The 27,795-nt window shown below is 40.9% G+C and overlaps 1 protein-coding gene across 5 annotated transcripts in view; it reads left to right on the forward strand.

The window, feature by feature from the left end:
• The window catches only part of TOGARAM1 (TOG array regulator of axonemal microtubules 1), a 126,098-nt gene that overhangs the window by 72,883 nt on the left and 25,420 nt on the right, over positions 1-27,795 (forward strand). For 4 of the 5 annotated variants that reach the window (XM_030931213.1, XM_030931217.1, XM_030931214.1 and 1 more), the window contains 6 exons: positions 1,160-1,335; positions 2,027-2,180; positions 6,707-6,860; positions 18,470-18,575; positions 19,698-19,933; positions 21,411-21,569. In XM_030931213.1, the coding sequence (XP_030787073.1) occupies positions 1,160-1,335; positions 2,027-2,180; positions 6,707-6,860; positions 18,470-18,575; positions 19,698-19,933; positions 21,411-21,569 (985 nt within the window). Of the gene's footprint in view, positions 1-1,159; positions 1,336-2,026; positions 2,181-6,706; positions 6,861-18,469; positions 18,576-19,697; positions 19,934-21,410; positions 21,570-21,764; positions 21,879-27,795 lie in introns of those variants that run through there. The other variant, XM_030931218.1, reaches the window with a different exon arrangement.

Consider the following 27,795-nt stretch of genomic DNA (forward strand, 5'->3'; position numbering starts at 1 on the left):
ACTTCTTAGCTTGATAGTCTCATTAAGTTATTTCATTTATTTATTTTCTTTTTGAGACGGAGTCTCGCTCTGTCGCCGGGCTAGAGTGCAGTGGCCGGATCTCAGCTGCAAGCTCCGGCTTCCGGGTTTACGCTTTTCTCCTGCCTCAGCCTCCCGAGTAGCTGGGACTACAGGCGCCCTCCGCCTCGCCTGGCTAGCTTTTTGTACTTTTTAGTAGAGACGGGGTTTCACCGTGTTAGCCAGGATGGTCTCGATCTCCTGACCTCATGATCCGCCCGTCTCGGCCTCCCAAAGTGTTGGGATTACAGGCTTGAGCCACCGCGCCCGGCCCATTAAGTTATTTTAAAACCCTCCTCAGATTGGCTACAGCTTACTCTTGTAAACTTATTTTCTGTTATTCCTTTATTTGCCCAACCAAGCTCATTTATTCGCTCTGCATAAATGCTTTATAAACGTTCAACTCTGCATGTAAACATCACCGTCTCATAGATTTCCCTGTCTCCTTTACTTTATACAGATCCTTCCTGTCTTCAAATCCCAGCTCAAATTCTTGCTCCTTGAAACCATCTTAAACACCCAACTGTCAGGCGCAGTGGCTCACTCCTGTAATCCCCATACTTTGGGAGGCCCAGGCGGGCAGATTACTTGAACTTAAGTGTTCAAGGCCAGCCTGGACAACATGGCAAAACCCCATCTTTACCAAAAAAAAAAAAAAAAAATTAGGCAGGCCTGGTACTGTGCGTCTGTAGTCCTAGCTACTCGGCAGGCTGAGGTGGGAGAATTGCTTCAGCTTGGGAGGTGGAGGTTGCAGTGAGCCGAGATTGTGCTGTTGCATTCCAGCCTGGGTGACAGAGAGAGACTATCTCGAAACAAACAAACAAACAAACAAAAAAACAAAAACAGCTCACAGCAACCTTTTCTTTATATGTGCTTACCACTTGTAATATGCAGCTCTCACTTATTTTCATGAACTGCCTTCTGGCACCTCTTATATTGCCCTGTTAGGGTATTTGTTTTTATATTTTATAATTATTTAGCATGTTTTTCTTATTAATTGTGTTGTTTGATTCTTGAAGGCAAGAACCTTACCTTAAACTGTGTTATCTAGAGTACCATCACATAATTAGGTAATGACTATTTGGTGGTTGGTTGATTTCAGGCGTATTTGGAAGTTTAAGTTCAGCACCAGCAACCTGCAGCCAATCAGTGATATCTTCTGTGGAAAATGGGGATACATTTTCAATTAAACAAAGTATTGAACCACCATCAGGGATTTATGGAAGATCAGTCCAGCAAAATATTTCATCATATCTTGATGTTGAGAATGAAAAAGATGTAAGGTTATTTGCTAATTATTAGAATAAATTTAAGCTTACAGTATGTCATTGTTTTGTGTATATCAGATGTGGGGTGGTGAAAGTATTTTGATTAAAATTTTAAAAACCTTAGTACAGTTGAAATTTTGAGCCTTGGCAATGTGGCAAAACCATGTCTCTAGGAAAAATACAAAAATTAGCCAGAAAAAATACAAAAATTAGTCAAAGTAGAGAGCCTATTTTCTCTAGAAAAAATACAAAAATGTAGCCACAGCCATGCGTGTCTGTGGGCCCAGCTACTTGGGAGGCTAAGGTAGGAGGCTCACTGGAGCTCGGACGGTCAAGGTTGTAGTGAGTCATGATTGCGCCACTGTACTCCAGCCTGGGCAACACAGTGAAACTGTCTCAAGGAAAAAAAAAAAGAAATTTTGATCTTTAATCATTTAAATAATAGATTATTCACCCCTCCCACTTAATAAAGGCATTCTCATTCTGGGGATAAAGTATGTAATATACTTTTTATTCTCTGTGTAATTTATATTTTACGTGTACTATATATGTATATATATGTATGTATATATTCCGTTTTCTAGGATACACTTAAGTAGTGACAGACTAGTATCCTCAGAGACAAATTAGTTATCTGAGACAAAGATATTTTAAATATCAAACTCCCTGAATATTTTCAGATTTTCAACTTTTTCATGCAGGCTAAAGTTTCTATTTCAAAATCTACTTATAACAAGATGAGACAAAAGAGAAAAGAAGAGAAAGAACTGTTTCACAATAAAGATTGTGAAAAGAAGGAAAAAAATTCCTGGGAACGAATGAAACATACAGGAACTGAGAAAATGGCATCTGAAGGTAAGTGGAATTTAAGTTTTGGTATTTTTTTTTTTTTCTAGTAATAGTCTAAAGCTGATGAAATGAGGTTTCACTGGGGGTAATATATAACTAAGAATGAAATATCTTATGTAACACTGAAATTTGCAAGACCCACAGTTTCTGTTTTAATTATATATAACTATTAAAATAATATGCTTTCTCATCAACAGAAAAATGATTGTGTTTCTCCCTTCTAGATTTAGATATTTTTGGAGATGAGGTGGGGCTATCAAAAAATAAGAGTTCTCTTTAAGAAAACATTGCCTTCAGCCCTCCATTGAAAGGGTCCTGTTTAAAATGATCACCATCTTTAGTGTTTTCAGATTCCGATAGGTCACTTGTTTAGATGTAAAGAATAAAGTCACAAATGCTTGTTAAGCTGAAGAGACCACATGTGGTCCAGTGCATTTGTGCCAGAAAGAGTACTGAACTAGGAGCCAATAGACAGACCTGGCTTCTTAAGTTTCAGTTGTGCCTTTAATTAACTTTGTGACCTGGAAGCCGGCCTCAGTTTTCTGCCCCTGTGAATATCTTAATTATTTCAAAGGTCCAGATTATCTCAAGGATCTCTTCTATACTCCCTGGAAATATTCCTGTTTTGCTGAGGAGTGGTATCCCATTTTATAGCAGATAACTGAGATGGTGAAACTGGTTTATGTTACATCATGATCCAAAAAGGTCATTGCATTTGTCATTTATTCAGTCTATCCTTGAGTACCTACAATGTTTTGTGTTTGGTCAGGAGTAGGCTCTATGTTTCCTGGTGTTGTTTTTTAAAATATTGAATACATGTTAGGTATAGTAGCAACGAGGAAAAATCAGACGTCGAAATAAAAAATCATGTGAACTATAATACCCATTAACTATTATTGTTTAATTACTGTTTTGTTTAATATTATTAAGAAATAAACTGTGAAATGTAATAAACACTCTTAAATTTATGTTGCATCTGAAGTCTAGATAGCAACAAAATACTCAAGAAGGTTATAAAAAATACTCTAAATTTAATAGACAGTATACTTCTCTTGAAGGTAAAAATAAAAAAAAAGATTTAACCTAAATTAATATCTGAGGATTTTCCTAGCTTTTATTTCCATTATAATACAACAAGTGGAGAAAACTGTATTTTCAAAGCTATTAATTGTTGAGAGTATGCCTGATGAGAGGTGTTAGCCTGTAACATTGTGGCTAAAGATGTCCCTAAAACCCATTAAATGTAGGTGTTTGTGAAACTTAAGCCTCTTAGCATTCTCACATAATTCACTATTTGTTATTGTCATAAAATTCAGGGAGAGAAAAAGCCACGAAACTTCCTACCTAACTTAGGAGTGTGAAGAGTAGAAATAGAAGTACAAATATTACAAATAGTAATAAATCATAAATTTGGTGGTATTCATTCTTGATGGATCAACTAATTTTGTGATTTTTGCCTATAATGTAGGCTTTGAAGATTGGGTTTCTGAGAAGTATAAGGAGAGTACCACTTTGAAGTCACCCTTATATTTGAAAATAAGAATATGCTTACACAATTATTATGTTGATCAGCTCAAAGTATGGCTGTTTAGCTCTATTTATGGTTATGAACATATTAGCAGAAATAATTTTTAATAGCTAAATCTAATTGGATGTGTCTCCAGTTAAGAAACTTTCTATCAGTTCACTGCTTCTCAAAGTGTGTTTCACAGACTGTGTGAACTGTTTGTTACTCATCTATGATAACATACATACAGACAATATTTAGCTTCTAGAAACTATTTTAACAGTTTGACAGTGCCACAACACTTTTATTGTACTTTATAAAAGAATCAATCTACAACACAGTGAAAGTTTTTGTTTTGTTTTGTTTTGCTTTTTTTGAGATGGAGTCTTTTCTGTCGCCCAGGCTGGAGTGCGGCGGTGTAGTTTTGGCTCACTGCAACCTCTACCTCTTGGGTTCAAGCGATTCTTCTGCCTCAGCCTCCCGAGTAGCTGGGACTACAGGTGTGCACCACCATGCCAGGCTAATTTTTGTATTTTTAGTAGAGACGGGGTTTCACTATGTTGGACAGGCTAGTCTCAAACTCCTGACCTCGTTATCCGCTCGCCTCAGCCTCCCAAAGTGCTGGGATTACATGTGTGAGCCACTGCACCCTGCTAACAGTGGAAGTTTTTTTTTTAAAAAAAACTTCATTTGAGCGTCACTACTTTCAATTGATATTCTATGCACCTCCTTTTTCAAGATAACATTCTTCAGGTGAAAACAAAATAAATATAGGTGATAGTACTTCATATTGTTATAATCTTAAGGTTGCAAATTTGGTGTTTATCTGCATCTCTTTCTAATGAGTTATTGTTTCATGAGAGTGGGAATGGATTAGATAGATTAAGGGAATTCTTAAAACTTCCACGTTGGCTCAAGCCTGTAATCCCAGCACTTTGGGAGGCCGAGACGGGCGGATCACGAGGTCAGGAGATCGAGACCATCCTGGCTAACACGGTGAAACCCCGTCTCTACTAAAAATACAAAAACTAGCCGGGCGAGGTGGCGGGCGCCTGTAGTCCCAGCTACTCGGGAGGCTGAGGCAGGAGAATGGCGTAAACCCGGGAGGCGGAGCTTGCAGTGAGCTGAGATCTGGCCATTGCACTCCAGTCCGGGCGACAGAGCGAGACTCCGCCTCAAAAAAAAAAAAAAAAAAAAAAAAACTTCCACGTTGGTTTCTTCATCTGTAATGTCTGAATAATGATTATAACATAGGGTTGTTGAATGAATTAAATTAGTATAAATGAAGGACATAGCACAATACCAGGGAAGATAATAAATGATAATAGTGCTATTTTTTTATTTGCTATTCTTTCAGGATTTCATATTCCAAAGCTGGAGGATTTTATTTATACATGTTAGTCTTAGATATGAAACCTAAAGAGGGTCCATCTGAACCATCAAAAAAAAAAAAGTGAAAGGGGTCTATTATATATAATTGGGATATCATCTTCCTCACATAACAAAAACTGATACTGAGTCATCGCTATAGTAATTTAAGGCATCATATTTTACCTTTTTACTTTTCTTTGTTAGATAGGTGATAAATTTTTTGAAAGCGGAGATTCTGTCTTATACCTCTTTATAGAAGATCACAGGTAACGGTGGCTGTAGATCTAAGTCCTGCCTCTCCCACTAATTAGCAATGGAACCTTAAGTAAATTTCTTAGTCTCTGTAAAACGCAATTATTTTCTCAGCTGCAAATAAAGATAGTTAAAATGCCTACCTGAACTTTGTTGAGATAATTAAATGCAGTAAAGTTTGCAAAGCATTTATCCCAAGGTCTGGTGCATAGTATTTAATAAAGTCAGCTAATATCATTAACACCTTGTTGCCTTTGGATTTTGAATGAACAACTCTGAATATGTAATTAGTATGCAACATCAAGTGAAATTTCTTATATTTGTGATTTCAAGTAGTGTTTTGTCACAGATAGCATGGTTAATAAATAATTTTTGATGATAGTTATTTTCTAGTGACTAATACTTCCTTTCTAAAAGTATCTCTTAATATGGAAAAAGAGCCAGTAAATCTTTACCTACTTATAAAAGCCCATTCTATTTGACCCTTTTCTTTTTAATATCTCCACTGCATGTGTCTCGCATTATATAGTGCTCACAAGGATATTATCCTGAGCACTCAAAGAGGATGATTTATTTTCTCAACTTACAGTATAGTGCCTTACATCTGCAAAATGCTTGGTCAATGTCTTATTATAGAAGAAACATCATTCTTATTACTACACATGGTCTTAGAATTTGTAATAGGCCACTAATTCTATATCAATAGAGAAAATCAACTAGAATTCTACATACAGATGCCATGAACCTTCATCTTCACTTCTCAGTTATGAAACAGGTATATATCCACATTTTTACAAAATGGGATCATACTGCTTCTTTGACTTTTAGCTGTTAAAGTAAAGCCAGACTTTGTTATGACTCATGACTGAAAAACTACTTATATTTTTATTAAGTATAATTTGTTAATAATTTTGCATATAAAAAGTAAAGTTTTCAATAGTTTTGGTTTCTGGGTACTGTAATTTTCCTCAAGACTAGCTAATAGTACTAAGTTTTCATAATAAATGTTCATCACAACTGTAGTCAGAATAATGTTTGTATCCTTTGTGTGAAGGTCCTCTTGGCCGGGCATGGTGGCTCACGCCTGTAATCCCAGCACTTTGGGAGGCTGAGGCGGATGGATTGCTTGAGATCAGGAGTTCAAGATCAGCTTGACCAACATGGTGAAACCCTGTCTCTACTAAAAATACAAAAATTAGCCGGGCATGGTGGTGCGCGCCTGTGGTCCCAGCTACTTGGGAGGCTGAGGCAGGAGAATCGCTTGAACCAGGTGGCAGAGGTTGCAGTGAGCTGAGATTGCACTACTGCACCCTAGCCTGGGCAACAGAGCGACACTCCATCTCAAAAAGATAAACATTTGTAAAAAAAAGGTTCTCTCATAGTTTAATATATTTTGTTTTAGGTGAAACATCTACTGGAGTCATTTCACAGTATAAAGAAAGGATGTCTTCTGTCACTCATAGTCCAGAAATAATGGATCTATCAGAACTACGACCATTCTCTAAACCAGAAATAGCACTGACAGAAGCCCTGAGGCTTTTGGCTGATGAGGATTGGTAAGTTCACCATCCTTAACTTAAAACTAAGCAGAGTTCTAAAGCTTTCTGTAAATATTTAATTAAAAATCTTGAAACACATTTTCTATTAAAATAACCTTAGAAACAATTATTTAGTTCTTACGCATCAGAGTCTTTTCAGCTTATTAATGTAGCTGAACTCTGGTCCTAATAGTACTTTATTACCAGTTGTGTTATAACTTACATGCCATAAGAATATAATTTAGCTTTATTATGGATTATGTAAACCCTTTGGTAACGGGATACAAATTTCACCGTTTCTCAAAGTATTTCTCTGTGAAATATAATTTTTAATTGTCCTGGAAATACTTACCTGCTCTTATTGCAGTGATAGCAGCCACCCAACCAGCCCAGCCAATAACTTAAAGGGAGACAAAAGACAGTGGCAATGTGCATCCCACGTGTTTCAGCAGGAGTGTCCACTTACTGCCTTTGTCTCATTTCCTCCCTTGTTCCTTCAGTATCTCTCATTGTCCCCATCTTAAACCTCTTCATCAGTTTTGCCCTCTGTTCTAGAGCATATTCATCAACTTTCAAATGTGCCATAATATCTCCTATTTTTTAAAAACCTCCAGGCCAGGCACGGTGGCTCATGCCTGTAATCCCAGCACTTTGGGAGGCCGAGGTAGGCAGATCATGAGGTCAAGAGTTCAAGACGAGCCTGGCCAACATAGTGAAACCCCATCTCTACTAAAAATACAAAAAAATTAGCCAGGCATGGTGGCGGCGCCTATAGTCCCACCTACTTGGGAGGCTGAGGCAGGAGAATTGCTTGAATCCGGGAGGTGGAGGTTGCAGTGAGCCAAAAGTGGGCAGCTGCACTCCAGCCTGGGCAACACAGTGAAACTCTGTCTCAAAAAAAAAAAAAAAAAAAATAGAAGTTCTGCAGAATTTAATCCACTGGCATTCTCTTTGTACATTGATTTTGTAGCTCAAGGGCAGTCTTTTTCTGGCGATCTTTTTCTGTAAAGATCCAGGTAATAGGTATTTTAGACTTTGTAGGGCAGATGCCTTTGTTGCCGATAGTATCTAAACAAATGGGCATAGCTGTGTTTCTGTGAAACTTTTCTTATAAAACATATGAAAACTTTACTCATTAAAAAAATCTGATGGAGCCAGATTTGGCCCATGAGACATAGTTTACCAATCCCTTCTTAAATTATTTCATTCAGTCTCACAGCTTTAAATTCCATCTAAACTCTGATATTTCATATTTCATAAATGTGTATCTGTATCCCTGGTATCATTTTGAGCTCTAGACTCAAAAAGAAGTAATCCAACAGCCAACTTGGCCCTTTCACTTAGATACCAGTAGACGTCTTAAATTTAACATATCCAGAAAAGAAATCCTGAACTTCTTCCTGCCAACATGGATTAACAGGACTGTATTTGCCCTCATACATGAAAGATCTAATACAATTATACAAAATATATGAAACAATAGTTTTTAAGGGCCGGGCACAGTGGCTCATGCCTGTAATCTCAGCACTTTGGGAGGCCAAATCACTTGAGGTCAGGAGTTCAAGCCCAGCCTGGCCAACCCTGTCTCTACTGAAAAACGAAAAAAATCAGCTGGGGTATGGTGCCGCACGTCTGTAGTAGCAACCACTTGGGAGGCTGAGACACAAGAATCGCTTGAAGCTGGGAGGCAGAGGTTGCAGTGAGCCGAGATCGTGTCACTGCACTCCAGTCTGGATGACAGAGTGAGACTCCATCTCAAAAGCAAAGAAATAGCAACAACAAAAAACAATAGTTTTCAAGATACTCTTCACCAGGCTATGGAAAGATCTCTGAGAGACAGGAAACAGACCAGGTGAGCCCTACAATTACCCAGCTTGCTTTCTGGAAAGAGTTTCCAGATTGCAGCTAAAGGAGGGAAAAACAGGCAGATAGCAGCAGAGATGGACATGGTGCTGAGAGTTTGAGGAGGTCATGGTGACTAGACTTTGCAGGACAAAGTGCCAGATAGAGCTCCACAGAGAGCTCCAGAGATCATAAGAGGATTTTATTCAAATGTTAGCAGACAATGGGTCGGTGCTTGCATGTAAATATATTTCCTGAGGCCAGAACAAGAACCACTCAAAAAAGTTACAAGGAACAATGTCAGGAGCATATACAATATTAATAATACTTCCTGTTCCCACCAGCAGAGAGGAAAAGTTCATAATTCACAGGGCATTGGGTAGAATACTCAGAGAGTTTTGGTCCATAGTGTAGTAATTTAAACCATAGACTGAATGTTTGGTTCCCACCTAACGAAGTTTAAAAGCAAGGCCTGAGAGGATCAAACATTTGATCCTTATTTGGAATACGTTTTCAAATAACTATATCCCAGAACAAAGCTGAAGAATAATTATAGGAATACAAAAATAGCTAAAGTAAAATTTATAATGTTTGGCATCCAATACGAAATTACCAGGCATGCAGAGAAGCAGGAAAATATAACCAATAGTGAGAAGAAAAAAAGCCAGCAAGTGCAACCAATGCAAAAATGACACAGATGATAGAATTAGTAGACAAAGACATTGTAACTGTAACAATTGCATGCGTTAGCGAGGTTAGAGGAAAGGTTGAGCAAGTAAAGAGATATAATATATATAAGAAAACCAAAACTAATGTCTACAGATGAAAGCTATAATGTCTGAGATGAGAAATACACTGGATGAGATTAATAGGTTAGATATTCCAGAAGAAAAGATTAGTGAAGTTGAAGACGTAACCATTGAAACTATTCAAAATGAAACAGTGTAGGCTGGCCAATATGGCAAAATCCTGTCTCTACCAAAAATATAGAAATTAGCCAGTTGTGGTGATGCACACCTGTAGTCCCAGCTACTGGGGCGACTGGGGCAGGAGAATCGCTTAAACCTGGGAGGCGGAGGTTGCAGTGAACTGAGATTGTACCACTGCACCCCAACCTGGGCAACAGGGTGAGAGTCTGTCTCAAGGAAAAAAAAAAAAAAAAAAATTCAAAATGAAAGTGAGAGAAACAAGACTGAAAAAAAAGTCCAGAAAATCTGTCAATTGTGGGACAACTTCAAGTTATGTATAATTGGAGTTACCAGACAGAGAAGGAGACAGAAAAGAAAAGAATATTTGCAGAAAAAAAATGGACACAATTTGTTCAAATTTGATGAAAACTGTAAACTCAGAGATCTAAGAAGTTCAATGAACACCAAACACAAGAAACATGAAAAGAAATATTTCAAAGGAGATATAATCAAAAGGCCTAAAATTAGGGATGGAGAAAATCTTAAAAATAGCTAGGGGCAAGACATTACATATAGAACAAAGATCAGACTACTCATCAAATACACTGCAAACCAAAAAACAGTTCAGTGAAATTAAATTTAGAGTACTGAAAGGAAAAACAAACTGTCAATCTAGAATTCTATATCCAATGAAAATATCTTTCAAAAATAAAAGTAGTGGACCGGGCATGGTGTCTCACATTTGTAATCCCTGCACTTTATGAGGCTGAGCCAGGAGGATTGCTTGAGCCCAAAAGTTCAAGACCAGCCTTTGCAATATAGCAAGACCTCATCTCTAGAAAAAAAAAAAAAAAAAAATTAAAAATCTGGATGCAGTGATGTGTTTCTGTAGTCCTGGCTACTCAGGAGGCTGAGGCAGAAGGATCACCAGGGGTTCGAGACTGCAGTGAGCTGTGATTGTGCCACTACAGGCCAGCCTGGACAACAGAGCGAGACCTTGTCTCTTAAAAAAAGAAAAGTTTTAAAAGAAGCAAAATGTCTGACATTTTGATACAGAGGCCCAAAGGGAAGACCTGGGAGTATTGCTTTACCATTCTTACATATGAAATGATATTTATCACTTCAAGGTAGACCAATAAGTAACCAGTAAAATAACACAGAAGTTTTGTTGGTAAGGCAACAAAGGAGATAAAATGTAACTATAAAAATAATTATAAAGAAAAGATGAGACAAATAGAAAACAAACAGCAAGATAATAGACTTAAACCCAATAATCTAATCACATTAAATGTAGATGAACTAAACACCCTAGTGAGATTAGATTAAAAAGCAAGACTCAACTATATGCTGCCTATAAGAAATTCCATTTAAACATATAGGTACAAGTAAAAAGTAGAGATGCAAAAAGATGTATACCATGCTAACACTAATCAAAAGATAGATTATGTGGCTATATTAATATCAAAGTATATTTCAAAGCAAAGAATATTAATGAGAGTATTTATTTTATATTGTTATATAACAAATTGCCACAAACTCAATGGATTCAAACCACACAAATTGATTAACTGTCAGTTTTCTGGGTCAAGAGATCAGATACAAGTTAATTCAACTCTTTGCTCAGGATATCACTAGGGTGAAATCAAAGTGTCAGCCAGGGATGCGATCTCATCTTTCAGTTTTCTTAGAAGCTCATTGGAAGAATTGTCTTCCTTTTAGATGTGCAATGGAGGTTTTCATTTTTGTATTAGTCCGTTTTCATGCTGCTGATAAAGACATATCCAAGACTGAGAAGAGGTTTAATTGGACTTACAGTTCCACATGACTGGGGAGGCCTCAGAATCATGGCAGGAGGCAAAAGGCACTTCTTACATGGTGGCAGCAAGAGAAAATGAAGCAAAAGCGGAAACCCCTGATAAACCCATCGATCTTGTGAGACTTATTCACTATCATGAGAATAGCACAGGGAAGACCGGCCCCCATGATTCAGTTACCTCCCTGTGGTTCCCTCCTGAATCCTGGGACATAGCCAAACCCTATCAATCTTCTAGAGGTCAACTCTCATGTCCTTATTATGTGCTACACACACAGACATAGATCCTCGTAATATGAAGCTTGCTTCTTCGAAGCCAGGAGAAGAATCTCTGCTGCTGCTGCTGCTGCTTATCTCTTTTAAGGGAGGTAAAGCCTCCCCAGGATAATCTCCCTTTTGATTAACTTGATGTCAGCTGATTAGGGACCATAATTAAATCTGCAAATCTCTTTTGCCATCACACTTAATATGATCACAGGGAGTGATATCCCAACACATTCACATATCACTCACAGGGAGTGATATCGCAACACATTCATGGAGAGGGTGTAATACAGGTTGTGTAAATCAGGGGTAGGAGTTATGGATGCCATCTTAGGATTCTGTCTACCACATCCAGAATAAAGAGGGTCATTTTATAGTTATAAAGGAATTAATTCAACAAGAGGACATGGAAGTCCTGATACTTATTTACCATATAATATTGCTTGAAAATACATTAAGCAGCCGGGCGTGGTGGCTCAAGCCTGTAATCCCAGCACTTTGGGAGGCCGAGACAGGCGGATCACGAGGTCAGGAGATCGAGACCATCCTGGCTAACAGGGTGAAACCCCGTCTCTACTAAAAAAATACAAAAAACTAGCCAGGTGAGGTGGCGGGCGCCTGTAGTCCCAGCTACTTGGGAGGCTGAGGCAGGAGAATGGCCTAAACCCGGGAGGCGGAGCTTGCAGTGAGCTGAGATCCGGCCACTGCACTCCAGCTTGGGTGACAGAGCGAGACTCCGTCTCAAAAAAAAAGAAAAAAAAAAGAAAATACATTAAGCAAAAACTAATAGAACTGCAAGGAGAAATAAATTTCTAGTTATAATTGGAACTTCAATAATCCTCTCTCATTAATAAATAGAACAAGTTTAAAGAAAATCAGTAAAGATGGCCAGGTGCGGTGGCTCATGCATGTAATCCCAACACTTTGGGAGACCGAGGCAGGCAGATCATGAGGTCAGGAGATTGAGAACATCCTGGTTAACATGGTGAAACCCCATCTCTACTAAAAATACAAAAAAAAAAAAAAAATTAGCTGGGCATGCCTGTAGTCCCAGCTACTTGGGAGGCTGAGGCAGGAGAATCGCTTGAACCTGGGAGGCAGAGGTCATGTTGAGCCAAGATCGGGCCACTGCACCCCAGCCTGGGTGACAGAGCTAGACTCCATCTCAAAAAAAAAAAAAAAAAAAAAAAAAAAAAGGAAAATCAGTAAAGATGTAGAATTGGACAATGCTTTTTTGTATGTATTTTTAGTAGAGATGGGGTTTTTCTATGTTACTCAGTCTGGTCTCATATACCTGGGCTCAAGCAATCCATCCACCTCAGCCTTCCAAAGTGTTGGGATTACAGGGTCACCACACCTGGCCTGAACAACAGTATTGACCAATGTTGTCATGGGATCCTTAAGGTGTTACTTTGATAGCCAGAAACATCTGTGGCCAGTGGCACCTTTGCCCAAGTTTTGCTCAGGCCCACTCGGGCTCGTTTTGCCCACTTGGCCTTGCAGGCTGTGCTTGGCTTTTGCTACCAACCCAGATCCTATGCCTGCAAAGGGTGAGCCAGGCACAGAGCAGTGAGGGGTGCATGAGCATGGGGTCCGGCCACTGCACACAGCCAGGCATATGCTGGCTGTGGCAGGATAGGCAGCTCCATGCACTGGCACAGCTGCTGGCTTCCTGCTACAGCTGGACCAGCTACAGCTGGACCAGACATACCACAAGCAGCTTCTACTGTGGGCACCAGGGAATGTGGTGGCACCCAGAAGCTTGGAGATGCCAGCAACTGCAGAGCCCCAAAGAGAGTATGCCAGCCCTTACTTGGGAAGCTCCTAAGTTTGGGTTCCCCATAGGGCCACAGCTATTTTCTCCTTTCTTCTCATCTTCTCGTTGCCCACAATGTCATGAGTGGTTGCAGTGTGATTGGGGTAGGGGGAGTTTTCAGCCATGTTTGTGTTATAGATCTTTCAGTCCTGAATTCTTGTCCTGAGTCCAAGAAGAATTAGGTATATGGACCTCCAGTTGTGGAGCAAGGTGAAGAGATGCTTTATTGAGCAACAGTATACCTCTCAGAAGACCTGAAGTGGGTAGCTCCTTTCTGCTGGCAAGTCGTCCTGACATCTGTGCAACCCTCAATGGAGAGGAGACTCAGAGTGGGGTAGCTCCTATCCACAGGCAGGTCATCCTGACATCTGTGCAGCCCCAAGTGCAGAGGAGACCCAGAGTGGGTAGCTGCTATCCACAGGCAGGTTGTTCTGGTGTCTCTGCAGCCCTCAGCAGAGAGGAAACCTAGAGAGGGTAGCTTCTATCCGCAGGCAGGTTGTGCTGATGAGTGTACAGCTCTCAGCAGAGAGGAGACCCACAGAGGGTAGCTTTTCTCCACAGGCAGGTCATCCCATCTGCCAGAGTCTGGCTGAGTCTGGGATTTTTATGGGCTTCAGAGAGGAAGAAGTGCATGCTGATTGGTCCATGGACAGGCCTGGAAAAAGCACCATAAGTTCTCACTCCAGTCTGTGAAACTAGCAGCCCACCACTACAAGCTGCAGTCTGTCCCTGGCTTGAAGGTGAGGCTTCACCTGCTGCTTTCTGCCCAGGAGCCTGTCTGCCTCCTGCCACCATCAACCTGCTGTCCACAGTGCCCAGGCTGTTCGTGCTGAGGGGTGCCTGCAGGCCCACACCAAGCTGCCCTCAGCATGCTCCCGGCTTCCTTCCCATGCTTGTTGATGCCCAAAGTCCAGTGGGGACCATGTCAGCACTACCCCAAGTGCGTGCACACCCAGCTATGTCCTGACAGCACCCGGGATCAGCCACAACTTTGTTCCAAAATTGGAGGTTGTGCTGGGAGTGGGGAGAAGCCAGGCAGTGGGAGAAGACACTTTTGAGCCTGTTGAGAAGGGGGATTTCCAGGGACCCTGAGAGCACAGGGATGCCCAGGTCTGCAGCTGTGGCTGAATGGCTACAGCTGTGCCCAGGAAGTCAGGGCTCCTTCCCCTTCTACTCAGAAGGGGGCAAGGCTCCCACCTGTTCCTGGCTCCCGCTGGCTCCATGGAGCACACAGTCCCTGCTGTACCTTCCCTGCCACAGCTGGTGTCTTCACAGTGGCCACTCCAGAGGGGCCGCCACTGCCATCCATGTGACCTACTTAACATTTATAACACATTCCACCTACAGCAGCAGAATTCACATTCTGTTCAAGTCCACAAGACATATTTACCAAGAAAGACCTTATTCTAGGCTATAAAACAAGTAATTTTAAAGGAATCGGATTTTACAAATTTTCTTCTCTGGAATTAAATTGGAAATTAATGACAGGTGTTTGGAAAGTGCTCAAATATTTAGAAACTAAGTAACACACTTACATGTGTAACCTATGGATCTAAGAAGAAATCAAAAGGAAAATTACAAATTATTTTGAATTTGATGAAATAAAGAATGAAACATCAAAATTTGTGGGATGTAGCCAAATTAAAGAGGAATATGTCACACTATAACACCTATATTAGAAAAGAAGAAAAGTTCTATATAAAGGAAATCAGCTTTCACCTTAAGAAACTAGAAACAGAAGAGCACATGAAGCCCAAAGTAAGCAAAGAAAGGAAATAATAAAGATCTGTGTGGAAATCATTGCAATGGAGAACAATAGAGAAAATCAGTGAAAGCAAAAGCAGGTTCTTGGAGAAGATCAATAAAATGGATAAGCCTCTTGTCAGATTGACCAAGAAAAAGAAGAGAAAAATTGCTAACATCAAGAATGAAAGAAGAAACATCACTACTGATCATACAGCTGTTAAACAGGTAATATAGAAATATGATAAACAGCATGATGCCCCAAAATTCAACAACTTAGGCGAAATGGACAAATTATTTGAAAGACACAAATTACCAAAACTCATTCATAAAGAATTAGATAACTTGTGACCGGGCACAGTGGCTCATGCCTGTAATTCCAGCACTTTTGGGAGGCCAAGGCAGGCGGATCACTTGAGGCCAGGAGTTCAACACCAGCCCGGCTAACATGGTGAAATCCCATCTCTACTAAAAATACAAAAATTAGCCACATGTGGCGGTGCATGCCTGTAATCCCAGCTATTCAGGAGGCTGAGGCACAAGAATGCTTGGACCTAGGAGGAGAAGGTTGCAGTGAGCTGAGATTGTGCCACTGCACTCCAGCCTGGGCAACAGAGCGAGACTCTGTCTCCAAAAAAAAATAATAATAACTTGTATAACCCAGTATCTATTAATGAAATTGAATTTATGTTTAAATTTTCCTGCAAAGAGGCCAGGAGTGGTGGCTTACGCCTGTAATCCTAGCACTTTGGGAGGCTGAGGCAGGCAGATCACTTGAGGTCAGGAGTTCGAGACCACCTGGCCAACATGTGAAACCTAGTCTCTACTAAAAATACAAAAATTAGCCGGCCATGGTGGTGCACGCCTGTAATCCCAGGTACTCTGGAGGCTGAGGCAGGAGAATCGCTTGAACCCAGGAGGCGGTGGTTGCAGTGAGCCAAGATTGTGCCACTGCACTCCAGCCTGTGTGACATAGCAAGATTCCCTCTGAAAAAAAAGTTTCCACAAAGAAATCTTCAGTTTCTGATAGTTTATCCCAAACTTTTTACGAAGATACTAATTCTACATATACTTCTAGAACATTTAATAAGATGAAGTTCTCATCTCATTCATTGAGGCCACCATTACTCTGATACCAAAACCAAAGACAGGAAAACTACAGACTGATTCCTAATATAGCATAAGAACATAGAGATAAAATTCTTAACACAGAACTTATTTCCCCTCTTCCTAATCTGAAATATACTTCTCCCTCGTGTTCACTGTCTTAGTTAACAGCCCTGCCATACACATTTGGTTGTTCATTCCAAGTCAGGATTGACTTCTTTTTTTGTCTTTGTTTGTTTGTTTGAGACAGAGTCTCACTGGTCTCACTGTGTCACCCAGGCTGAAGTGCGGTGGCATGATCACAGCTTACTGCAACATTGACCTCTGTGGGCTCAGGTGATCCTTCCACGTCAGCCATGCAAGTAGCTGGGACTACAGGTGCACACCATCATGCCTGGCTAATTTTTGTATTCCTTGTAGAGACGGAGTTTCACCCAAGCTGGTCTCGAAATACTGGGCTCAAGCAATCTGCCCGCCTCAGCCTCCCAAAGTGTTAGGATTATAGGCGTGAGCCACTGCACCTGGCCTCTCATTTCTTTACATTCCATCAATTCTTATATTTTCAGAACATATCCTGAAACCAATTACCTACTTCAATCTCTGCTGCCATCCCTCTAGTTCATGCTGTAGTTGTCTCCCACGTGGCTATCATAGTTTCATCACTGGCTTCCATGCTTGTATTATTACTCCATCTCATATAATAGCTGTTAATACTGTTAAGATATAAACCAGACCATGGGACTTCCTCACAGAAAGCAGTTTGGTAGCTCTCTAGAACACTAGGGAAAAAAAATTTAAATCCTTACCAAAAATTGTAACTCTTTATTACCAAGGGACAGATAATGAAGGACCAGCTAACCAGGCCTATTGTTAAATCATAAAAGGGTCTGTTCATCAAGAAGACGTATCAGTCCTAACACACACACATACACATACATATATATATAGAGAGAGAGAGAGAGCACATATGAATGCTTCAGAATACGTGAAGGAAAAAACTAATAGAAATTTAAGGAGAAATACACAAATCTACAATTATATCTATATTATAATTATATAAGGTACACAGTTATAGATTGTATAAGTTAATATAATTATAATCTTTTAAATCTAAAAGATATGTTTACTATAATGTAGTCTAGTAAGTGCACAGTAGTATTATGCCTAAAAAATATATGCCTTAATTAAAAAACACTTAATTGCTATTACTGATCACCTGAACCCTAAGTGAGTTGTAATCTTTTTGCTAGTGGAGGATCTTACCTTGATGTTGATGACTGCTGACTGATCAGGGTGGTAGTGGCTGGCTGTGGTAATTTTAGCAATCACAGCAAATATTACTGTTCGTTGACAATGTACTTGGTCACTCATGAGCTCTGATGGAGATGTACAAGGATATTAATGTTGTTTTCATGCATGCTAACATAACTTCAATTCTGAAAATTTAGCACCTAGGAATCATACTGATTTTGAAAGTCCTAGATGGCATCTTCTAATAGGAGACTGTTTCATTTACATTGAATATCTGTTGTTTTGTGTAGCTACTCGTATCTATTACCTTACCTAGATCTTCTGGATAACTTGCTGCAGCTTCTACATTAGCACCTACTGCTTCACATTGCACTTTTATTTTTTTTTTTCTCTTTGAGACGGAGTCTTGCCCTGTCACCCAGGCTGGAGTGCAGTGGTGTGATCTTGGCTCACTGCAACCCCCACCTCCCAGGTTCAAGTGATTCTCCTGCCTCAGCCTCCTGAGTAGCTGGAATTACAGGTGTCCACCACCATGCCCAGCTAATTTTTGTATTTTTAGCAGAGATGGGGTTTCACCATGTTGGCCAGGCTGGTCTCGAACTCCTGACCTCTAGATCCGCCAACCTTGGCCTCCCAAAGTGCTGGTATTACAGGTGTGAGCCACCGCACCCGGCCACATTACACTTTTATATTATGGAGATGGCTTCTTTCCCTCAAACTCATGAACCAACCTCTGCTAAACTCAAACTTTTCATCTGAGCCTTTCTCACCTTTCTGAACCTCTTCATTGGCAATATTCCATACACAGAAAAGAAGACATTTGTGATCCTGTTCCAGTTGAGTCCTATCTAACGAATGATCTTGTCATTTCTTTTTCCCATAGGGAGAAGAAAATTGAGGGACTGAATTTTATTAGATGCTTAGCTGCTTTTCATTCTGAGATACTGAACACAAAGTTGCATGAAACAAATTTTTCAGTTGTTCAAGAGGTAAACGTATTTTTCAGATGAGTTAAGGATTGTTAGAATAACAAAGGATAAATATACTGTTTATTTGACCTTTAAAATGTTTAAACAACTCTGTACCATATGTTATAAAAGGCCTGTATTTAATTAAACTAGTCCGTGTCTTAATTTGCAACATTAAGAGAAACTTAATAGATGTTGATTCTTAAGACTAAAGATAATATATATTAACATGTGGGGTTTTGTTTGTTTTTGAAATGGAATCTTGTTCTGTCGCCCAGGCTGTAGTGCAATGGTGCGATCTCGGGTCACTGCAACCTTCTCCTCCTAGGTTCAAGAGATTCTCCTGCCTCAGTCTCCCAAGTAGCTGGGATTACAGGCACATGCCACCATGCCTGGCTAAATTTTGTATTTTGGCCGGGTGCGGTGGCTCAAGCCTGTAATCCCAGCACTTTGGGAGGCCGAGACGGGTGGATCACGAGGTCAGGAGATCAAGACCATCCTGGCTAACACGGTGAAACCCTGTCTCTACTAAAAACTACAAAAACTAGCCGGGTGAGGTGGCAGGCGCCTGTAGTCCCAGCTACTCGGGAGGCTGAGGCAGGAGAATGGCGTGAGCCCGGGAGGCGGAGCTTGCAGTGAGCTGAGATCCGGCCACTGCACTATAGCCTGGGTGACAGAGCGAGACTCCGTCTCAAAAAAAAAAAAAAAAATTGTATTTTGAGTAGCCAGGCTGGTCTTGATCTCCTGACCTGGTGATCCACCCACCTTGGCCTCCCAAAGTGCTGGGATTACAGGTGTAAGCCACCATGCCCAGCTTAAGATATGTTACTTGAAGCCAGGAGTTCAAGACCAGCTTGCCCAACATGGCAAAACCCCATTTGGACTAAAAATACAAAAATTAGCTGGGCATGGTGGTGTGCACCTGTAATCCCAGCTACTCAGGTGGCTGAGGCATGAAAATTGCTTGGACCTGAGAGGCAGAAGTTGCAGTGAGCTGAAATGAAGCTACTGCACTCCAGCCTAGTCGACAGAGCGAGACTCTAACTCAAAAAAAAAAAAAATTGTAAAATTCCTTTCCAAGTTATTATTAGTGATTTTCTTGCAGAATATCAGCAAAATGTACATTTTGAAATTTTTTTTTAGGTGAAAAATTTACGTTCTGGAGTTTCTCGTGCTGCTGTGGTCTGTTTAAGTGATCTTTTCACTTATTTGAAAAAGAGCATGGATCAAGAGCTAGATACCACAGTAAAAGTTTTGTTGCAGAAGGCTGGTGAATCAAATACATTTATAAGAGAAGATGTTGACAAAGCATTGAGAGCTATGGTTAATAATGTAACTCCTGCACGTGCAGTTGTTTCTCTTATCAATGGTGGACAAAGGTAATGTTCAAAATGACCTTGAAATGTCTTTAAACTAAAAATGAAATGTTGCAATCAGGAGTGTAGAAAAGAAACAAGCAAATCTTAGTATTATATTGGTCAAAAAACATTTATTAAAAAGTTCCTATGAGATAAACATTATACTACATGCTGAATATGAAAAGAATAATGTTGTTATTATTTTTCTCATAGGATATGTATACTTCTTGTGTCCCTCGGGCACCTGGCAAAATGTCTGCCACACAAAATCATCTAGGCAATTTGGCTTTAGGAGCCTTACAATTATTATTATTTTTTTATTAATTTTTATTTCAGTAGCTTTTGGGGTACAAGTGGTTTTTTTGTTACATGGGTGAATTGTGTAATAGTGAATTCTGAGATTTTTGTGCACCCATCACTTGAGTAGTGTACATTGTACCTAATGTGTAGTTTTTATGCCTCACCCCCTCCTGCTCTCCTTCTTTCTCTAAAGTTCATTATATCTAGTTCATTATATATATCACCCTGTATGGCTTTGCATACTCATAACTTAGCTGTCACGTACAGGTGAGAACATACGGTTTTTGGTGTTTTACGCCTGTGTTATTTCACTTAGAATAATGGCCTCCAGCTCCATACAAGTTTCTGCAAAAGACACTATTTAATTCATTTTAATGGCTGGGTAGTATTTCTATATATATATATCTGTATATATATATATACCATTTTCTTTATCCACTGATTAGTCTGTGGGCACTTACGTTGGTTCTACATCTTTGTAATTTTGAATTTTGTTGCTATAAACATATATGTGCAAGTATCTTTTTCACATAATGACTTCTTTTCGTTTGGGTAGATACCAAGTAGTGGGATTGCTAGATCAAATGGTAGATCTACTTTTAGCTCAATAAAAGTTATTGTAATAATGTTACCCTATTGTTATTCCAATAATGTTATTTACATTCATAGAGCTATAACTAAATGTCTGTTTTGTTCTGCTTTTAACTTTTGAGGAAGGGATAAGTAATGCAAATAATTTGACATTTCAGACTCACAGGATGACTGTTGAGGAGCTGTTAAATCATTTAACTTTAGGATTGATCTTTGGCCTCATGTGGTGGCTCACACCTGTAATCCCAGCACTTTGGGAGGCCAAGGTGAGAAGATCCCTTGAGCCCAGAAGTTCGAGACCAGCCTGGGCAACAAAGTGAGACGTCGTCTGTACTAAAAATAAAATCAGATTAACTGGGTATGGTGGCACATGCCTGTGGCCTCAGCTACTTGGGAGGCTGAGGCAGGAGGATCACTTGAACCCAGGAGGTCAAAGCTGCAGTAAGCCATGATTGCATCACTGCATTCCAGCCTAAGTGACAGAGCACGACCCTGTCCCCAAAAACAAAAACAAAACAAAACAAACAAACAAACAACATAGATCCATAGATCTTTGGAGAATAGTTTATATAACAACTCTGTATTAATTGATCATGTCTCCTTGTAGCCATTTACACATTGCTGTAAGAAGGTGTACAGCCCAGCATTTATCAGATGTATTGGAATTTATGGAACCAGAACGTATTTTATCTGCAACAAAGGATATGGCTGAACGTCTATTACCAGCTGCTGCTAAGTTTGCTCAAGACAGTTCACAAGAAACCAGGTGAATATCTAATGTTGGCTAAATCTATTATTAGTAAGGGCTTAAAAGTAGGAAAGGAAAGAAAGTTTAAAAAAGAATGAACATTTTCTAAATGGAGAAGTGGGGTCCCCAGGGATTGGTGCTGGGGGATGGTCTTATTTAACCAGATTGTAAATATTCTTGAGGGAGTGCACAGTGAATTCTCCAAATTTACAGATGACACTACATACTTCTGGGTAGTGAAATGCCAAGTCACAGGGATGAACTTCATGAAAACGGCACAAGACTGTATGAGTGGGCAGAAAAGTGGCAGAAGAACTTCATTATGGGCAAATGTAAGGTAATGCATTTAGGGGAAAATGATATATTTTCCAAGCAATCAGGTAAAATCAAGGAAATAGGTACACATGAAAAATGCAGGAATAGGGCTGGGCGTGGTGACTCACGCCTGTAATCCCAGCACTTTGGAAGGCCGAGGTGGGCGGATCACAAGGTCAGCAGTTCAAGACCAGCCTGGCCAACATGCTGCACCCCGTCTCTACTGAAAATACAATAAAATTAGCCGGGCGTGGTGGCAGGCACCTGTAATCTCAGCTACTTGGGAGGCTGAGGCAGGAGAATTGCTTGAACCCGGGAGGCGAATGTTGTAGTGAGCTGAGATTGTGCCATTGCACTCCAGCCTGGGCGACAGAGCAAAACTCTGTCTCAAAAAAAAAAAAAAAGAAAAAAGAAAAATACAGGATTATGCATAACAATATATTATTCCATGAAACTTGAGATATCTGCAGTCTGGAAACTACACGAATTTCTGATGGTTGTACTGGAAAAACAATTTTATGAAGTTTAAGAACAGTCAGAGAAAGACAGCACAATAATTAAGATGTGGATGGTATAATGGCTGTGGGAGTGACAAAAATTTTGGATGTAGTCAGATGCTTATGTTAAATTTCTAGTCCCCATCATTGTCCTTAAGCAAGATACTTAATTTCTGTTAGTCTCTGTTTCCATGTCTATAAAATTAGGAAGGGTGGACTAGGTGACCAGTAATGTTCCATATAAAATCTAAACTTTTTATAGTAATGATATATGGCTGGGTGTGGTGGCTCACGCCTGTAATCCCAGCACTTTGGGAGGCGGAGGTGGCTAGATCACCTGAGGTCAGGAGTTTGAGACCAGCCCACGAACATGGCAAAACCCCACCTCTACTGAAAATATAAAAATTAGCCAGGCATGGTGGCACATGCCTGTAATCCCAGCTACCCAGGAGGCAGAGGCAGGAGAATCACATGAACCTGGGAGGCGGAGGTTGCAGTGAGCTGAGATTGTGCCACTGCACTCCAGCCTGAGAAACAGAGCCAGACTCCATCTCAAAAAAAAAGGCCAGTTGTGGTGGCTCACACCTGTAATCCCAGTACTTTGGGAGGCCAAGGCGGGTGACTCACAAGGTCAAGCGATTGAGACCATTCTGGCCAACATGGTGAAACCCCATCTCTACTAAAAATACAAAAATTAGCTGGGCGTGGTGGCACTTGCCTGTAGTCCCAGCTACTCCGGAGGCTGAGGCAGGAGAATCTCTTCAGCCACTGCACTCCAGCCTAGAGACAGAGTGAGACTACATCCCCCCCCCCAAAAATTTATTAATAATAACAATTTTTTGAAAGAATTTGAGTCATAAAGATTAAAGTGAAGAAGTATATAAAATGTTTAACATTTTAAGACAAAGATGTTTGTTACTTTAGGTATCTGGAGTTAATATTATGGAACTCATTATACCTAAAGATAATACAGAAAGTAAATATATTAGTTTTCCATTGCTGTGTAAAGTTTAACACAAATGTAGGAGCTTAAGATAACCCACATTTTTTGGCTTACAGTTCTTTAGGTTAGAAGTCTGGCATGATGGCCGGGCGCGGTGGCTCAAGCCTGTAATCCCAGCACTTTGGGAGGCCGAGACGGGCGGATCACGAGGTCAGGAGATCGAGACCATCCTGGCTAACGCGGTGAAACCCCGTCTCTACTAAAAATAGAAAAAACTAGCCGGGCGAGGTGGAGGCGCCTGTAGTCCCGGTTACTCGGGAGGCTGAGGCAGGAGAATGGCGTAAACCCGGGAGGCGGAGCTTGCAGTGAGCTGAGATCCGGCCACTGCACTCCAGCCCGGGCGAAAGAGCGAGACTCCGTCTCAAAAAAAAAAAAAAAAAAAAAAAAAAGAAGTCTGGCATGGCTCACCTCACTTCACTGCCTATGGTTTCAGAAGGTCAAAATCAAGGTGATAGCAGTGCTAGGCTTTGCCAAATTCAATTCCTTGTGGTTATAAGACTGAGGTCAGCTGGGCGTGGTGGCTCACACCTATAATCCCAGCACTTTGGGAGGTGGAGTCGGGTGGAGGAGCTGAGGTCAGAAGTTCGAGACCAGCCTGAACAACATGATGAAACCCCATCTCTGTTAAAAATACAAAAATTAGCTGGGCGTGGTGGTGTGTGCCTATAATCCCAGCTACTCAGGAGGCTGAAGCAGGAGAATTGCTTGAACTCAGGAAGTGGAGGTTGCAGTGAGTTGAGATCACGCTATTTTACTCACTCCATCTTGGGCGACAGAGTGAGACAGAGGGTTGACTCGGGCCAGAACATCTGGCCAGTAGGTGGACAGCAAATGGTCCATGGGCAAGGAGCCCAGAACAGAGACAAACTTCTCAAAAAAAAAAAAAAGACTGAGGTCTGCATTTCCTTGCTGGCTGTCAGCGAGGATCCTTGCTCAGCTTCTTAACACTACTCACATTCTTTGCATGCAGCCCTCCTCTGTTTTTAAGCCAGCAATAACAAGTTGAGCTCCCCTTCATAGGATCTTTTAGACTTCCTCTTTTTCTACCACTCACAGAAAGAAAGCTATCTGCTTTTTTTTTTTTTTGAGACAGAGTCTTGCTCTGTTGCCCAGGTTGGAGTGCAGTGGCGTGATCTTGCCTCACTGCAAGCTCCGCCTTCCGGGTTCAAGCAATTCTCCTGCCTCAACTTCCCGTGTGGCTGGGACTACAGGCACCTGCCACCACACCTGGTTAATTTTTTGTATTTTTGGTAGACATGGGGTTTCACCGTGTTAGCCAGGACGGTCTCCATCTCCTGACCTCATGATCCGCCTGCCTTGGCCTCCCAAAGTGCTGGGATTATAGGTGTGAGCCACTGCACCCGGCCAGAAAGCTCTCTGCTTTTAAGGGCTCATTTTATTAGATTAATTCCACCAGATCATGTCATTACTTTAAGGTTAACTGTGTTATGTGATATAACATAATCTTGGGAGTGATATCTTATTATATTCACAAATTTTAGGAATTGAAGCAGGACCTTTTTGGGGAACCATTTTAAAGTTCCGCATATCACATTAATATTCAAAAAAATTCAAGAGGGTTAGATCATGATAGGCTAGTCAGGAACAAAAGACGTTCTTTTCTCCCTCTCTATCACCTTGTTAAAAAAAAAAAAAAAAAAGATTTCTTAATGTCCATCTTGTGTGCTTCTTTACTTAACGTTTCCTTAATGGCATAGTAATTCTGTTTTTTTTTTTTTTTTTTTTTTTTTTTGAGACGGAGTCTGGCTCTGTCGCCCAGGCTGGAGTGCAGTGGCCGGATCTCAGCTCACTGCAAGCTCCGCCTCCCGGGTTTACGCCATTCTCCTGCCTCAGCCTCCCGAGTAACCGGGACTACAGGCGCCTCCACCTCGCCCGGCTAGTTTTTTCTATTTTTAGTAGAGACGGGGTTTCACCGCGTTAGCCAGGATGGTCTCGATCTCCTGACCTCGTGATCCGCCCGTCTCGGCCTCCCAAAGTGCTGGGATTACAGGCTTGAGCCACCGCGCCCGGCCGGCATAGTAATTCTTTCTAGCCCATTTTGTCATTTCTTAGATTCTTATTTAAAATTACAAAATGGTTACAATTAATTTTCGAGTTTTGTATTTCTCACATTTTGTGTCCCTGGTCTCCGCTTACTTGTGTGTTTCTTATGTCATTGGGCCCGTATAATAGACCTTGGGCCCGTATAACAGACCATGTAATAGACCATTGGGCCCGTATAATAGAGTGCTTAACATTCCAGGCTAAACATTAGAATTGCCCTTGAAAATGTAACTGATTAGGAGCTACTTATCTGGATATAGACCTTATTCTGGTTGTGGAGAAGGGTAATATTGATTCTCTGACATCACTTCTCTTTCTACAATTTCATTACATTTGAAGGGGTCAGGTTGAGATATGTGATTTTTTTCTTTTTGGAGACAGGGTCTTGCTCTGTAGCCCAGGATGGAGTACAGTGGTATAATCTCGGCTCACTGGTACCTCAGCCTCTTGAGCTCAAGTGATCCTCCCACCTCAGCCTCCTGAGTAGCTGGGACTACAGGCGCGTGCCACCATGCCTGGCTAAGTTTTGTATTTTTTGTAGAGATGGGGTTTTGCCGTATTGCTGAAGCTGGTCTTGAACTCTTGGGCTCAAGCAGTCCACCCACCTTGTCCTCTCAAAGTGCTGGGATTATAGGTGTAAGCCACTGCACCTGGTCAAGACAGGTGGTCTTAAGATCATCCTGTATCCCCCCATCCACAAAACCCCACAACAGCCTGCCTTTTTCTCCTTCCTTTATTATTATTATTTTTTTTCCAAGACTCTGTTACCCAGGCTGGAGTGCAGTGGTGCGATCTCGGTTCACTGCAGCCTGCAGCTACCAGGTTCAAGCGATTCTCATGCCTCAGCCTCCTAAGTAGCTGGGATTATAGGCATGTGCCACCACGCCTGGCTAATGTTTCTATTTTTAGTAGAGACGGGGTTTCGCCATGTTGGCCAGGCGGTCTCTAACTCCTGGCCTCAAGTGATCTGCCTGCCTTGGCCTCCCAAAGTGCTGGGATTACAGGCATGAGCCATCACACCCAGCCTCCTCTCTGGTTCTTTTTGTGCCATGTATTCCAAGTTGTGAGTAAAAGTGTAACTAATTTATTTTAGGGCCCGGCCTCCTTGAAGATGAATAGTGTGGTACTATTTTGAAGTAGTATAAGATATCTGTATGCTAAAATATCTCCAGTATGCACTTCCATGATATCTGAATTTCCACCATTAGAATCATTGGGCTTAAAGTATTATGCTAAGATGATTATTTTAAAATTCATATAAATACAAAAACCTAGTTTTTGAGATTATTACTTTTATTAACAAATCAGCCACAATTTATCAACGAACCTTGGGTGTATTTTCGGTAGTAAAGAATAGGATTTTGAAGAATCGGAACCCTGGTAAGTTTTGGCTGGGGAAAAACAGAGAGTGAGAAATACAGGACCTAGGGAGGGTTGACTCAGGCCAGAACATCTGGCCAGTAGGTGGACAGCAAATGGTCAGTGGGCAAGGAGCCCAGGACAGAGACAAACTTCACAGTTCTTCCAAACAGCAGCATTGATATGGACCTTGGGGTGCCTGAAAAATAGAATCAGAGCTTTTGTTTCTCCATCTGGCACGTGGCAGAAGGATTTGAAGACAGTGACTTTAAAAGGGGATTATGGGAGCATCCCAACAGATGCCTCTTTCTTTCTTTTTTTTTTTTTTTTTGAGAAGGAGTCTCTATATATTGCCCAGGCTGGAGTGCAGTGGCATGATATCGGCTCACTGTAACCTCCACCTCCTGGATTCAAATGATTCTCCTGCCTCAGCCTCCTAAATAGCCTCCTAAATCCTCAGCTGGGATTACCTGAGCGCGCCACCAGGTCTGGCTAATTTTTGTATTTTTTTAGGAGAGATGGAGTTTCACCATGTTGGCCAGGCTGATCTCGGACTCCTGACCTTGTGATCTACCTGCCTCAGCCTCCCAAAGTGCTGGGATTACAGGCGTGAGCCACTGCGCCTGGTCACAGATGCTTCTTAACTTACAATGAGGTTATATCCCCACAACCCATCATGAATAGGAATTATCATAAGCCAAAAGTATATTTAATACATCTAACCTACCAAGCATCATAACATAGCCAAGCCTTACCTTAAACATGCTGAGAACATTTACATTAGTCTACTCTTGGACAGAATCATCTGGCAATACAGTACATTGTAGAGTATGGTGATCACATGGCTGACTGGGAGCTGTGGCTCGCTGCTGCTGCCCAGCATCTCAAGAGAGTGTCATACTGCATATGACTAGCCATGGAAAAAATCAAAATTTGAAGTATGGTTTCCACAGAATCATATCTCTTTCACACTATTAAAAGTTGAAAAATTATAAGTCAAACCGTT

This window comes from Rhinopithecus roxellana, chromosome 5 (genome assembly GCF_007565055.1).
Source record: "Rhinopithecus roxellana isolate Shanxi Qingling chromosome 5, ASM756505v1, whole genome shotgun sequence".
Lineage (NCBI taxonomy): Eukaryota > Metazoa > Chordata > Mammalia > Primates > Cercopithecidae > Rhinopithecus > Rhinopithecus roxellana.